Source organism: Lathyrus oleraceus, chromosome 6 (genome assembly GCF_024323335.1).
Source record: "Lathyrus oleraceus cultivar Zhongwan6 chromosome 6, CAAS_Psat_ZW6_1.0, whole genome shotgun sequence".
Lineage (NCBI taxonomy): Eukaryota > Viridiplantae > Streptophyta > Magnoliopsida > Fabales > Fabaceae > Lathyrus > Lathyrus oleraceus.
The window spans coordinates 265,469,850-265,482,901 of record NC_066584.1 but is presented as its reverse complement, the minus strand read 5'-3'; the positions used below and the strand labels follow the sequence as shown (position 1 = coordinate 265,482,901).

Here is a 13,052-nt window from a genome sequence, read left to right as displayed (position 1 = left end):
CTAAAGGTAACGAAAACCCCGCTACACTTGCAGCCAAGAGCTTCTTGCTCAAGGAACCAGATTGCTCAAACACTCCCGTGAAGACATGTTACCGGAACACCTACAAAGAAGAAAAGGAATGTTGTGTTAGTGCATGACCTTGGCAGTGTGGTCAGGGAGGCATCTATTAGAGGATGGTGAAAAGGAAGGTACCTTAGATCAAAGACAGAATCAGAGAGAATTTGAATCGAAAGTTAGTGTTATAGAGAAATCCAACACAACAACTGTGTAATAAACTATACCACATCCATACCCAAAGTCACGATTCTGTCATGGTGTACCGGATCCAAAGATCAGGAACTATGATGTTGGCATGAAGAAGAATGGTGTCGACGAGTTTCCTTTCTGTGTCCTTCTTGTCAGTTGGGAGACGGAGAATTTTTCAAGTGAGGCGCTTGAAGCTGCCCGTGTTGCTTTGCAACAAGTACATGACAAAGTTTGCTGGAAAGGATGCTTTCCACTTGAGGGTCAGGGTTCACCCATTACATGTTCTTAGGATTAATAAGATGCTTTCTTGTGCTGGAGTTGATAGGCTTCAGACTGGTAAGCGAGGTGCTTTCAAAAGCCATATGGTGTTTGTCCTAGTGTGGCTATTGGACAAGTGCTTCTCTTTGTCCGCTGCAAGGATAGCAATGGCCAAAATGCTCAGGAGGCTCTTCGTCATGCTAAGCTTAAGTTCCCTGGTCGTCAAAAGATCATTGTCAGTAGGAAGTGAGGGTTCACCAAGATTGATAGTAACGGTTATTTGAAGTTGAAGTCAGAAAATAGGAATTGAACTAAAATCATTTAAGCCACTCAACAACAACGACTACAACAGTGCAATATCAATACAAAACCTCACAGTACAAACACACTCACATTTTCTTTCTCTCTTCAGCTTCTGTTTTCGCCATGGCATCTGCAAATTAACAACAACACAAAAATCAGTATAATTCCAAAAAAAACACATACTCTATTTCTTCTAAATGAGTTATAGCAGTTTTGTTTGTTACCGATGGTAAAAGAGTAAATGGAGGAGTTGAGAAGAGGGACCACAATCTGGGATGAGGAAAAAATTTCCAAACGTCTTCCGTACGGACACATTCCACCACCCTGAAGGAGCTAACAACAGAAAGAAGGAGATTAGTCATATATAAGAGGGTTTAGAAATACAAAGAAAAAACCCTAAGAAACTTCTTCAACGGCGAAGCGGCAAAAACCCTAAAAAAGAGAGAAAAAGAACCCTAATAATTTTAGACGCCGAGAAAGCGAAACGGCGAATCCTCACCAAGCCTAACTCGTGATCCTCTCTTGGGAAGAAAAAAGGAAAACGAAACAAGAGGAGTTTGAACGAGTGATTACCTCTTTAGACTGCTCGATTTCGCTACAATAGGTAAGCATCTTCGCCAATCTTGTATTCTTGTTGGTCATGACTAGTTATTTTCGTTTTTCTCCGACCATAGAATAGATGAGAGTAGGGTTTCCCTTGGGTTGGGATTTCCTCTTTCAACTGAAATTTTGTTTCCGTTTTTGTGGTTTTCACGATTACCTTCTATTTTTCCTCCATTGCAAATGTCGGGAGGTTTCGGTTCTTGTTTAAAAGTGGTGGTTGGATTTTTTTGCATGAGGAAGAAAGACGGGTCGATGTGAGTAAATGTTTGGTCTCTAGATTTTTTTTCATTTTGTCTTCTTTGGTTTTAAAAACAATTAAGTTCCTCTGTTGGAGAGGGAACCGAGTCATTAAAGCTGGAAGTGACTTTTCATTTCACCAACCCCTCACTTATTGCGCCGCCAACATTCATTTAAGGAGATTTATTCTCCTCTGTTTCGTTAACCAACGGCCATGCGGCTAGGGTGCTCTTTGGAATTCAGGTCGCCACCTTATCTTGGGCCAGATTGGAGCGGGTCTCATTTGAGACTGTTGGGTGCTCATCAAGCCCAATTACTTGTGGCCCACCGCCCACCTCTAGTTAGGCTTTTTTTTTCTATTTAGTTTATTTCGCTTCTTGATTATATGGTAGGGTCGCTGTTCAGGTAAAAGATGACCATCCGTGGCTAAGTGGAGGAAGGTTTGTCTTGTCTTCCTCGTTGTGGTGGGTTCGATACACGTGTGTGGCATTTTGGTTTTTTTTTAGCATTTAAATTTTTGATGTTATTCTTTTTAATCCTCTCACATTCATGTTTTAATCTAATATCTCCTATACTCATTATTTTTTTTTTAATATTTACCCCTTTTATTTTTTTTAATCAATAAAGCATCGATTTTTTTTAATTTATGGATTCAATCATCCTTATGTTGTTTATCCATAATTATTTCATCGAAATAGCAATAAAATTTCACCGCATTTCGATTTTCCGTACATGATCATCCCCTGTTTGACATGATGCATAAGCCGATTTTGAGCACAATATTTAGTTGTAATTTCCCCATCTCCACACCCTTGTAAGCCGATTGCCTTTAAGCATCGCCATCAACCTCACATAGCTTACTCTTGGGCTTTCTTACAATGAGACTGTTCACTTGCACTTACGCTCATGCATTGCTCGTTGATTATTTTGTCCCGATTTAATTAGGTTGTTACTTTGAATACCCATTCAACAAAATGTACCCCTACTCCCATGACATGTAATAATTTTATCTCTCTTTATTTCTTTATTGCTTGAATGTTTAACTAGTTACTAACACAACAATAAAATCAATCTCTTTTCAAAAATATCAAAAATAATGACTCGATCCAACGTCGAGTATTTTCTCAATAAACAAATCCATCCATTTCTATCTATTCCACATCTTTCAAACCATGTTCTTCAAATCTTTCTCAATCTCTCATCAAATCCTTGATCCAACGTCAAGTTATTTTCACAATAAAAACTCAAAATACGTAATGCTTATCAAATACTTTTCAATAAAGATGGAAATGGAAGATGGTGGATACCATGCACTCTTGAGACGAGGATTCGATATGGATATCTCGCATATCTTAGCTCTCGCCATCATCCAAAATTGTCAACACGGTTTCGTTAAACCCTTTCTCAATCAAATTCAAAAACACTTAATTCTTATTAAATACTTTCGCAAATAGGATGGAAATGGAACTTGGTGGATACCACGCACTCCTGAGATTCAGATTCGAGATGGATATCTCGCTCATCCAAGTTCTCGCCATTACTCAAAACACATCAAACCAATCAAATCTTATCTCGCCATTACTCAAAACACATCAAACCAATCAAATCTTATCTCGCCACCATGCGATTGACCCTTCAAACCCTTTCTCAAATGAAAGGTACTTTGTTTCAAAACCAATGCAAGGCAATGTTTCTCCACCTGTTTTGGGTAGTCCAACAATGTTTTCGTTGATTGACACAAAGTAGCTTTCGCTAAAATCTACCAACAAACAAACATTTTCTACCCAGAACTACGTAAGCCTTGATTTCTCTATTGAGATACGTAGGAGCAGGATTTTTAAATCTTGTTAGGCCCACTAATAAAAAACTCAGGTTTAGTCCTTCGTCGAAAATCCAAAAATATTCTTCTCTCTTCTATTCTTTCTTTCCCACCTAATAACTCGAGAAGCCTAACATTTCAAACTAACACTAACGCATACAATTGACCTAACGGTTCCCATCGAGTACAACGGACGCGAGGGGTGCTAATACCTTCCCCTTCCGTAATCGACTCCCAAACCCTGATTTGGTTGCGACGACCATAATCATTGTCATTCTTTCTTGGGTTTTATCGATATTTCCCCTTTCCTTTTTAGGAATAAATAAAGTTCGTTGGCGACTCTATTCAGTCCATCATTGCGAGCGTGCGATTGCCTTTCGCTAGGTCGTGTCTCTCATTTTTTTTCCGAGGTACGACAATTAGAAGTTAGTATTGATTTTGCTTTATTTTTGTTTAAGTCATTATTTGGAGAGCACTCAACCCACTTATCACAAGCATGTATCCTTGAACCAAGACATCTTCCAAAAGAAGGAAAAAAGGCCATGTTTCTACACAATACCATGAAAGCGGGGAGACTTACAATCTCACTAAATAGAGTGCTATGCCTTTTGTGTCACAAATTTAGCGCATGTTAAGCAATCGTAATTGGACTTATGTAAAATTCACAACTATTTGAGGTCGGGTAATATAATTTTGGTGTTAATACATGTTAGAGACATAGTATGAAAATATGCTCATGAAACATGACACACACAAAAAGAATATGTAAAATGGGGGACCTAAACTCATCCAAACTTGTGTTGATTTTGCAATCAACTAGCCTTAGGATATAGAGATATCATAGGTCAATGACTTGAATGGATAAAGAAGGGGAATCAAATGAAGAGGGAGGGGGGATGGATTAAACACAAATTGGTCAAATGATGATTTTTACCAAACTAAGATCATTCATTCATTTTGGGAGATGAAATGTACATTCCATCAATCCCCTAAATCCTATGATCTTAACCTAGCAAAGTCAAATTAACCTTGACCAAGGCCTAATAACACAAGTGAAACTCACAAAGTCAATTAAAATGGCTCTACACAATTAATTTGGCATTTAAACAATTAAAAATAATAAAAATATATATTAAATTAAATTTTGGTTGGTCAATTTCCTAAAACCTCATTAAAACACCAAACAAATGGCCATGAGATTTATCATAGGTCAAACAAGGTCAAAGGACCTTGGAGAAAATTCTTCATAATTTTTGGAAACATAAAAGTATTTTTAAATTTTTTAAAATATTCACAAAAATCAATTAAATCATGAAAAATATTAATAATGATCCAAAAATTAATTTTAATTCAGAAAATGACAGAGGATTTTATTTAAAAAAATTTGGTGAAATTGTCATATATTTTGGATCAATATTGAATTTAATATTATGAAAATTAAAAAATAAAATGAAAATCAATTAATCAGAAAAAACCTGGAACACTTGATCTCCCTCATTAGTTGAGGTGGCAAATCAAGTGGACCAAAACACGCGTTCCATCATACACTTAAGTCAGCGCGTCACACCAATGGTATTCAAAATGAACGCTCGTGATTAAAACAAAATGATTTGATCCTATGGCTCAAAACCTATCCAGCTCATCTCCGGAGCAAAGCACCGGTCGTCTTCTCAGGCGACCTTGGCTAGACTAGTTTTCTAATTACCATCACAAAAATGTAAAAGAATGACATGATTTTAAAGTAAAAATGGCACTGATCACGAATCTGACATCAATTCATCCTAACTCCAAGTATATTGAGAGATACATGGAGTTGAAATTTGAGGTACATGAAATGAGTTGCTTCAATTTGGCCTCAAAGTAACTCAACTTTCTTGCCTACATTGGTAGGACTTTAGACAATCAAGAATCCAAGAGAATTGATGAGAATTGAGAGAGAATCGAAGAGAAGAATTTTTTTGGAAAATACCTTCAATGTTGTATAGAACTCGATCTCTCTTGCTTTGATTCTTGTTTGGTCTTACTCAGGGAGCTTACAGAAGTGGCTTAGGATTGAAGCAAAGCTTTGGATCCCTGGAGTTTTGAATCTCCAAACAGTGAGATTCAAACTCAATTTTCAAAAGAAAATTCTCAGGTTTTCCTTTCAAATGTGAGGGTTAGAGGTCTTTGTAGCGGGGTATTCGTTACCATTAGAGATATTGACTAAATCCAAGGTAAATCATACAAGTCGAGTCGCCACCGCACTTCTATTTATCCAAAGGAATGGTTAGAAAGCGAACATAAACCTAAAAGTTTTATTGAATCAAAAACTAGTAAAAATGTCAGAGATCTGGGTAAGGGAGTTGGTTATGCAATGGGAAGGTGTTAGGCACCCAAAGCATCCTAGGTACTCCTAGGGAGCCCTTTTCACATTTGTTGCAAAGGTTGTTGTTTTTTTTTTAAAATTTATTTGTGCAAACATGATTGAAGGGATGAGAAAGGCGTGTATGTTTATCTAATGTACTACTTACTAAAAGAAGGGTCGAAAGAAAATGACTCGCACGGACGTCGCATCCACTGCATACGTATCTCATCTGAATCTAAGAATCAGAGTCTTCGTAGCTCGGCTACCTATGGGTTAAAGAGGAGTGTGCTCGGTAAGACATCGCATCTTATGCCTACGTATCTCATCTGGGATGAAAATTAGAGCAAAACGTAGTTCGACCACCTATAGGGTAAGGGTTGTGTTTTGGGGTGAACCACGTTACTACGCAATCTACTGGATGCTCGACCTTTGGAGACTTACTCGCCTGTAGTAGAAGGAGATAACGTGTTCTTACGAGAAGAAAAATCAATGAGTTAGGGGTGTTTAGGGATGCTCATGCAAAAAGGCAGTCCTAGATGAAGGAACCGCGCTACCTTAAATGACATGCCACGAAAGGCTATGCGAAACCTAAGAAAGCGGTAAAATGCGGGAAAAATAAAGTACCACGCGGATAAAGATCCGAAGCAACAGCAATTTACGAGGTAAGAAAACCAGAGATTCCCAAGCTAAACACAATCAAAGAAAGTGAGTCAGTACAGGTTATCGGAATAGACCTCCAGGTGGTATCCCACAAATAAAGTGGAACACCAGGCAAGCCATCTTTGCAAGAGTCATATGAGCCCTCACAAAACAAAACTCAACAAACAGGTTAGAGAAACAAGATAGGGTAATCAAGAGTTGCCCCCAAATCAAAATGTAACCACATGAATCATGCCATTAAAATTCACAAAAAGCTCACAAAAAGCAACCAAGGGTAGGAGGCCTAAACCTCTTGTCAAACACATGCATCAAAAGGGTATCAAATTCACCCATAATACCTCATACATTCAGAGCATTCAAATTAAAAGCATAAAGTAATGGGAATAAGGCAAACCTGATTGGAGAGATTGAATGAAATTGAATTGCCCGGTTGGGTCTGCAAAGCAATCTGTGGGTTTATATGAGATGGAATTGGCTCTTTGCAGATGAGTTCCCTTCAGTCTCTGGAGGTTGCTCTGAACTCTGTTAGCTCTTCTCTCACTATCTTTTTCCCTGCCAGGGTAATAGGAATAGAATGACCTTTTGTTTCACTGAAACTCTGAATTTATAATCTGATTTTTGTGGACCTGTGGGCTCAAATGAGAGAGGCCCAAGTCCAAAAATTTTCTGTTATATTTTATTTATTTATTTATTTTATTTTCGTTCTTTTTTTTTTTCTTTTTTTTTTCTTTTTTTTTAAACATGTGGGCTTCGCCTAGCGAGCATGACAGTTCAAGAAATTCCTCTGAGCGTAGGTGATTCTGGTGGCTTTTCTTGGGACTCGCTAGGCGACTCATTCTGCTCGCCTAGCGAGCATGACAGCTTATGAACAAACTTTTGCTCCTTCAAGATTAACGTTTTGGCTGACGAATAGACCCCATTTGAACCTGTTGGAAGTATCTCAAGCCATTCCCTTGTGTTAACTGATCATCTAAATAGAACCCACAAAGTGTCTTGGATGATACTCAAGCTTCAAACAAAAGATGTTAGTGACACATTTTTGTGATTTTGGTTAGTAAACAAAAGTAAGAGAAACAATGATGTATAATTCAAGCATACTTGGTGATGTCAAACCAATCACAGGGAGTCCCACCCAAATGCAAAGAGAACCAAGATGCTAAAGATCCTTGAGGCAATGCAAATGCAATGTTATGATGCCATGAGGGATCTTAGGGTCAAAATTGGGGTCTTACAGTCTTGGATCAAATATGGCTCTTATTTATAACTGAAGCAAGTGATATTTTCACCATTATAACTGAAGGCTCTTATTTATAACTGAAGCAAGTGATATTTTCACCTTTAAAGTTGTTTCCAAATTTGGCAATTGAGTGATGCATGCTTGCATGGGCATGTACAGGCCTCTGAAGCTACTCAATTAAGTCCATAATCACATGTGATTGAATCTGAAAGTGAATTGGAATGCAAGGCAAAAGTGTGCAGCTGTTTGAAGTTGATCTTTGCCAAATGATTATGCCATGTTCAAGCTATGCGAAAACCACTCAAACCTTGTCCAAAATGGATGAATTTGGACTCTTTGGAAAGGTTAGATCAATAGTAATAACTCTTATGTTGAACAATTTTCCATTTGAAGCTTGTATCATGATGAATTTTGAGGTGGAAGTTTTGAAATTTAAACACATCAAAAAAAATTCTAAGTGTCAAGCCATATGTTCACTTAATCTACCTTGGATAACATTTTATGTGAGTTTCAAATGAGAAAAGTTCCTTCATCAAAGTTGTATATATTTCAAAGACATTATAAATGGTCATAAGATTAACCTCATTTGGATTTGGGATGAATGAGTTATGCATTTTTGAAGTTGAGGAAAATCACTTGTTCAATGGTAATGGTCCAAAATGACCTATAATGTATCCTCATATCAGATGCTCATAAAAGTTGAATTAGCTCTTCCCCAAAACATAAAAGTTGAAGTAGACACCTTGAATTTGATTTTACAACTTGGAAATATTTCATATCATAAAAATTGAGCTAGTTATGGCCTTGGGAAGTTGACCTCCAAATTAGGGTTTAGACAAAATGACCTATAATCTTTCACCATAAAAAATGACTTTCCATGCAAAACTAGCTCTAGACCTTAACATGAAAGTTGTTTGGAATGCAATTTAGAGTAACGTTTCTCTTGGAATAATTTTCATATGAAAAAAATTATAGGAGATAGGGTCTAGGGGACCCCAGTTTTTATCAAATGAATTCCTTTAGTCAACCACCATCAATCAACTTGCTAACTTGCAATTATCTTGACTTTTAGGACTAATGGGATATAATATATGCATAAGATGATGAAATTTGAAGTATCCCTTGAAATATTTGATCAATTGTTGAAGAAGCTAGTTGAAGAAGTTACACAAGATACCCAGATGAACTAGGGTTTCCAAGGCAAACCAATTCCAAACTCTTGAAGACTTCTTGATCAAAATAACATGTAAAGATCAAAAGGACTCATACATGATGCCTATATACATTGTGGATTATTTCTTGGTTGATATCTTAGCAATGAGGTTCTTAAACCCTAGATGTGTGCTTGATATATCAGAGGTGATCAAGTGCCCCTACCTACAAAAGAGTTCGACAAATGCAAAGACATATTTTTGGTATTTTGGTTAGTAAAGATGATAAAATACAAAGTATAATATAATCACAGAGTGCTTGGTGATCTCTCCTAATACAAACCCAATGAATAAATGGGTAAGGAGGATGCCAAGGTATGATACTAATGCTAATGCATATGATGAGATAGCATGAGGGATCTTAGGGTCAAAATTGGGGTCTTACAGATGCCCCTATTTAAGGACATTCTAACTGAGGCAGTGAAGGTTAATATCTTCGTATCGACACAGTAGAATGGGCTTAAATAACAACATATAGAAACAAATTTTGGTCCCTAAGAGACCTCATGATGCATATGATATGAATGCTAAAAATAAGCTCTTTGCGGGGAAATGTTTCCACAAAGGAAAAGAATTCAGAGAGACTGAAAGCCCATAGGAGCATAATATATTCCGTAAGGAAATCTCACTGGGGAACAGGGACACTAGGGAAGAATAAATGATTATGCGTATGACAGACTATGACTAAAAAAACCGTTGGGCGGACATGAGGGGTTCCATGAAAATGGAAAGACTCAGCCGGGGGGAAAAGAAAATCTGCAAGGGGAACGGATAGGTAAGAACAAAGCTGAAATACACGAACCATACAGGAAAAGAGATTCCACTAAGGAAATGCGCACTCAACTCAACTGGGGAAGAAAAGATCTTCAAACATAGGAGGAGTAGAAAACAAATTATCCATTACCTGTGTTTGTGTAAAGGGATAACAGAAATATGACAGGGAGAACATCTGTTACCGGTTAGGGTAAACATATCAAGGATGACTCACTAAGGGCCGCCAAAAGGTGTATTCATTACCGGCTACTGGGTAAGAATAGCCTTGCTGGGAAAAACTGAAAATAGGATTTATAACTACCGGCTACTGGTTAAAAGACCAAAAAAGAGAGAATATCCGTCACTGGTTAAAGTGAACATATCAAGGATAAACTCAAAGGAAAGGAAATCTGTCACCGGTTAAAGTGAACATATCAAGGATAGACTTGCCTGAGGATGTTAAGAAGGATACCCGTCATTGGTTGGGATGAACATATCAAGGATAAACCACCTTAATAACAAGAATAGGAATTACATCTATTGAATGCTGGATAGAATACCATCAAAGAGAATATTCGTCACCGATTAGGATGAACATATCAAGGATAGACTATGAGGGGAAGAATAGGGATTACATCTATCAGTTATTGGATAGAATACTAAAAAAGAGAATATCCATCACCGGTTAGGATGAACATATCAAGGATAAACTCTATAAGGGGAGAAAAAGCAGGATTTACAACTATCGGTTACTGGGCAGAAGACCGTAAAGATAAGGAAACCCGCCATTGGTTAGGATGAACATATCAAGGATTAACTCTCTGGGAAACAAATAAGGATTACAACTACCTTTTTACTGGGTAGAATACCAAAGATGAGAATATCTGTCATCAGTTAGGATGAACATATCAAGGATAAACTCAAAGAAGGGGAAGAAAATATTTGTCATCGGTTAGGATGAACATATCAAGGATAGACTTCCTGGAGAGATGTGAAAACGAATCTGCTGGGGAGAAAAGAAGGGGTTACTTTTGTCGGGTATTGGGCAAGAAGTAACAAACTGCAAACTAAGAAGAATACTACCAGTTACTAGGTAATAGACTCTTAGGGGCCCCAAAATATCTATCTAGGTAAGATCTAAAAAGAAACGGGCCATCAAGACTCAAACCCAATGAGGATATAACTCAAGGGGAGTGGTTCCATCCAGATAATCAACTTGGGAGGAAGTTGAAATAATGATCATCCACGAGGAAATAACTTGGTGGGGAAAGGAGAAAGGTTAAAGTCTTTCTGCTTAAGGGGACTGGCACTCTATAATTGAAGGAGGACAGACATACCAAACCTGAACGAGGATAAAGTACCACCATAGTAGGGGATAAGAGTGAATCTCAGGGTGTAATGATATAATGATGAAGATATATGAGTGTATATGTATATGTATATCAGCAACCCATGTATCCCGTTCAGTACGCCCCGCAACCGTGTGTAGCTGCTGTGACGCCCGCCTTCAATCAACAACCTGCTCAGGCTTATCAAGTGCCTCCGATTTATCAACCAACTCCAGTGCAACAATGTGTTGCGGTTCCTCCAATCTATCAACAAGCACCGACAGCTCCTGTCTATCAACAGCCGAGAGCTCAAGCTCCAAGGCAAAATGCTCAGAGCCAGAATAGGAGGCAAGGGGATAGGGCGACCTTCAATCCAATCCCAATGTTGTACACTGGGCTTTATCCCTCCCTATTGCAAAAGGGTTTGGTGGTTCCTAGACCTATGGGACCTCCACCTGATCGTCTGCCTCCATGGTACAACCCTAATTCACACTGTCCTTTTCATGAAGGTACCCCCGGGCACGACCTAGAGGGTTTCTATGCTTTTAAGCATAGGGTTCGTGAGATGATTGATAGCAAGATCCTGTCTTTTAAGGGTATGGGATCAAATGTGAAGAAAAATCCGCTTCCTCCCTATGGAGACCTTCCAGTGAATGCCATTGAAGATGCCTCTGTTGGTGTTATGGTTGAAAGGTCGACGATGTTAAGACTCCTTTGGCAGCATTCCACGTCCTATTGGTGGAAGTTGGCCTAATTGATGCTCGTCATGACAGATGTGAAGACTGTTTCGCACACCCAAAAGGGTGTCAGATGGTACGAGATAATATTCAAGACTTGATGAACGAAGATGTGTCGGTAATTGAACCTTGCTTCAATTTACCTGAACCAGTTGAAATCCCTTACTATAACAAAAGAGTGGTGCCTGAGAATAGTCATCCGTCGCATGTTGAGATCTGTATGCCTACGCCTTTTCCATATCAGAGCACCAATGTTGTGCCTTGGAAATATGAGATTACCGTTGTAGACAAGGTTGTAGAAGGAAGTGCAAACGTTAAAGTGACAGAATCTATGAGTGAGGACGTCACCAATATTGCAGGAATGAGCAGAATGACCCGTAGTGGTCGAATCTATACGCCTGAATTCAATGTGACTCCTCAAGGGTCGGCCATGGAATCTACAGTTGCAGCTCCCGTTAAAGAACCCAAAGTGGTTCAATCTAAAGATGTTGTTGAGTTTTTGAAGTTGATAAAGAGAAGTGATTACAAGGTTATGGACCAGTTGCATCAGACGCCATCTAAAATTTCTATTTTGTCTCTGCTATTTAACTCTCAAGCCCATAAGGAGGCTTTATTGAAGGAGTTTGCCCAAGCTCATGTAACACAAAGCATAACAGTAGACCAGTTTGATGGGGTGGTTGCGAACATCACAACTTGCAATACTTTAAGCTTTAGTGGAGAATAATTACTGGAAGATAGACAAAATCATAATCATGCTCTCCATATCTCGGTAAAATGCAAAGATGATGCTTTGGCAAGAGTTTTGGTTGATACCGGATCTTCTTTGAATGTTATGCCAAAGAGAACACTCGCGAAGTTATCTTATCAAGGACCAGCTGTAAGACCCCAATTTTGACCCTAAGATCCGTCATGCAATTTCATCATAAGCATTAGCATTGGGATCATACCTTTGCATCCTCCTTACCCCTCCTTTCATTAGGTTTGTTTTGGGAGAGATCACCAAGCACTTTGTGATAGTATCATACTTGTATTTTATAAATTTTACTAACCAAAATACCAAAAATATGTCTTTGCATTTGCCTAACTCTTATGTAGGCGGGGCATGATCTCCATTGATCTATCAAGTTCATATATAGGGTTTGAGACCCTCGTGACAAAGAGCATAACCAAGAATTGATCCAAGAATGGTTACAAGTATCATATATGAGTCACAATGATCTCTACATGTTATATTGATCAAGTTTTCTTCAAGAGTTTAGAGGTGATTTGCCTTGGAAACCCTAGTTTGACTAGGTATCTTGAGTAACTTCTCCAAC

General features: G+C 38.3%; 1 protein-coding gene and 1 pseudogene across 1 annotated transcript; both read left to right on the top strand.

Moving 5' to 3' along the window:
* Positions 1 to 292: 292 nt before the first annotated feature.
* Positions 293 to 814, top strand: LOC127095094 (60S ribosomal protein L10-like; annotated as a pseudogene).
* Positions 815 to 11,090: 10,276 nt separating this feature from the next.
* LOC127095093 (uncharacterized) lies at positions 11,091 to 12,460 on the top strand. Its single transcript, XM_051033832.1, has 2 exons — positions 11,091 to 11,692; positions 11,773 to 12,460. Exons 1-2 carry the CDS (start codon positions 11,091 to 11,093, stop codon positions 12,458 to 12,460), a joined length of 1,290 nt encoding a protein of 429 aa, XP_050889789.1.
* The last annotated feature ends 592 nt before the right edge of the window (positions 12,461 to 13,052 follow it).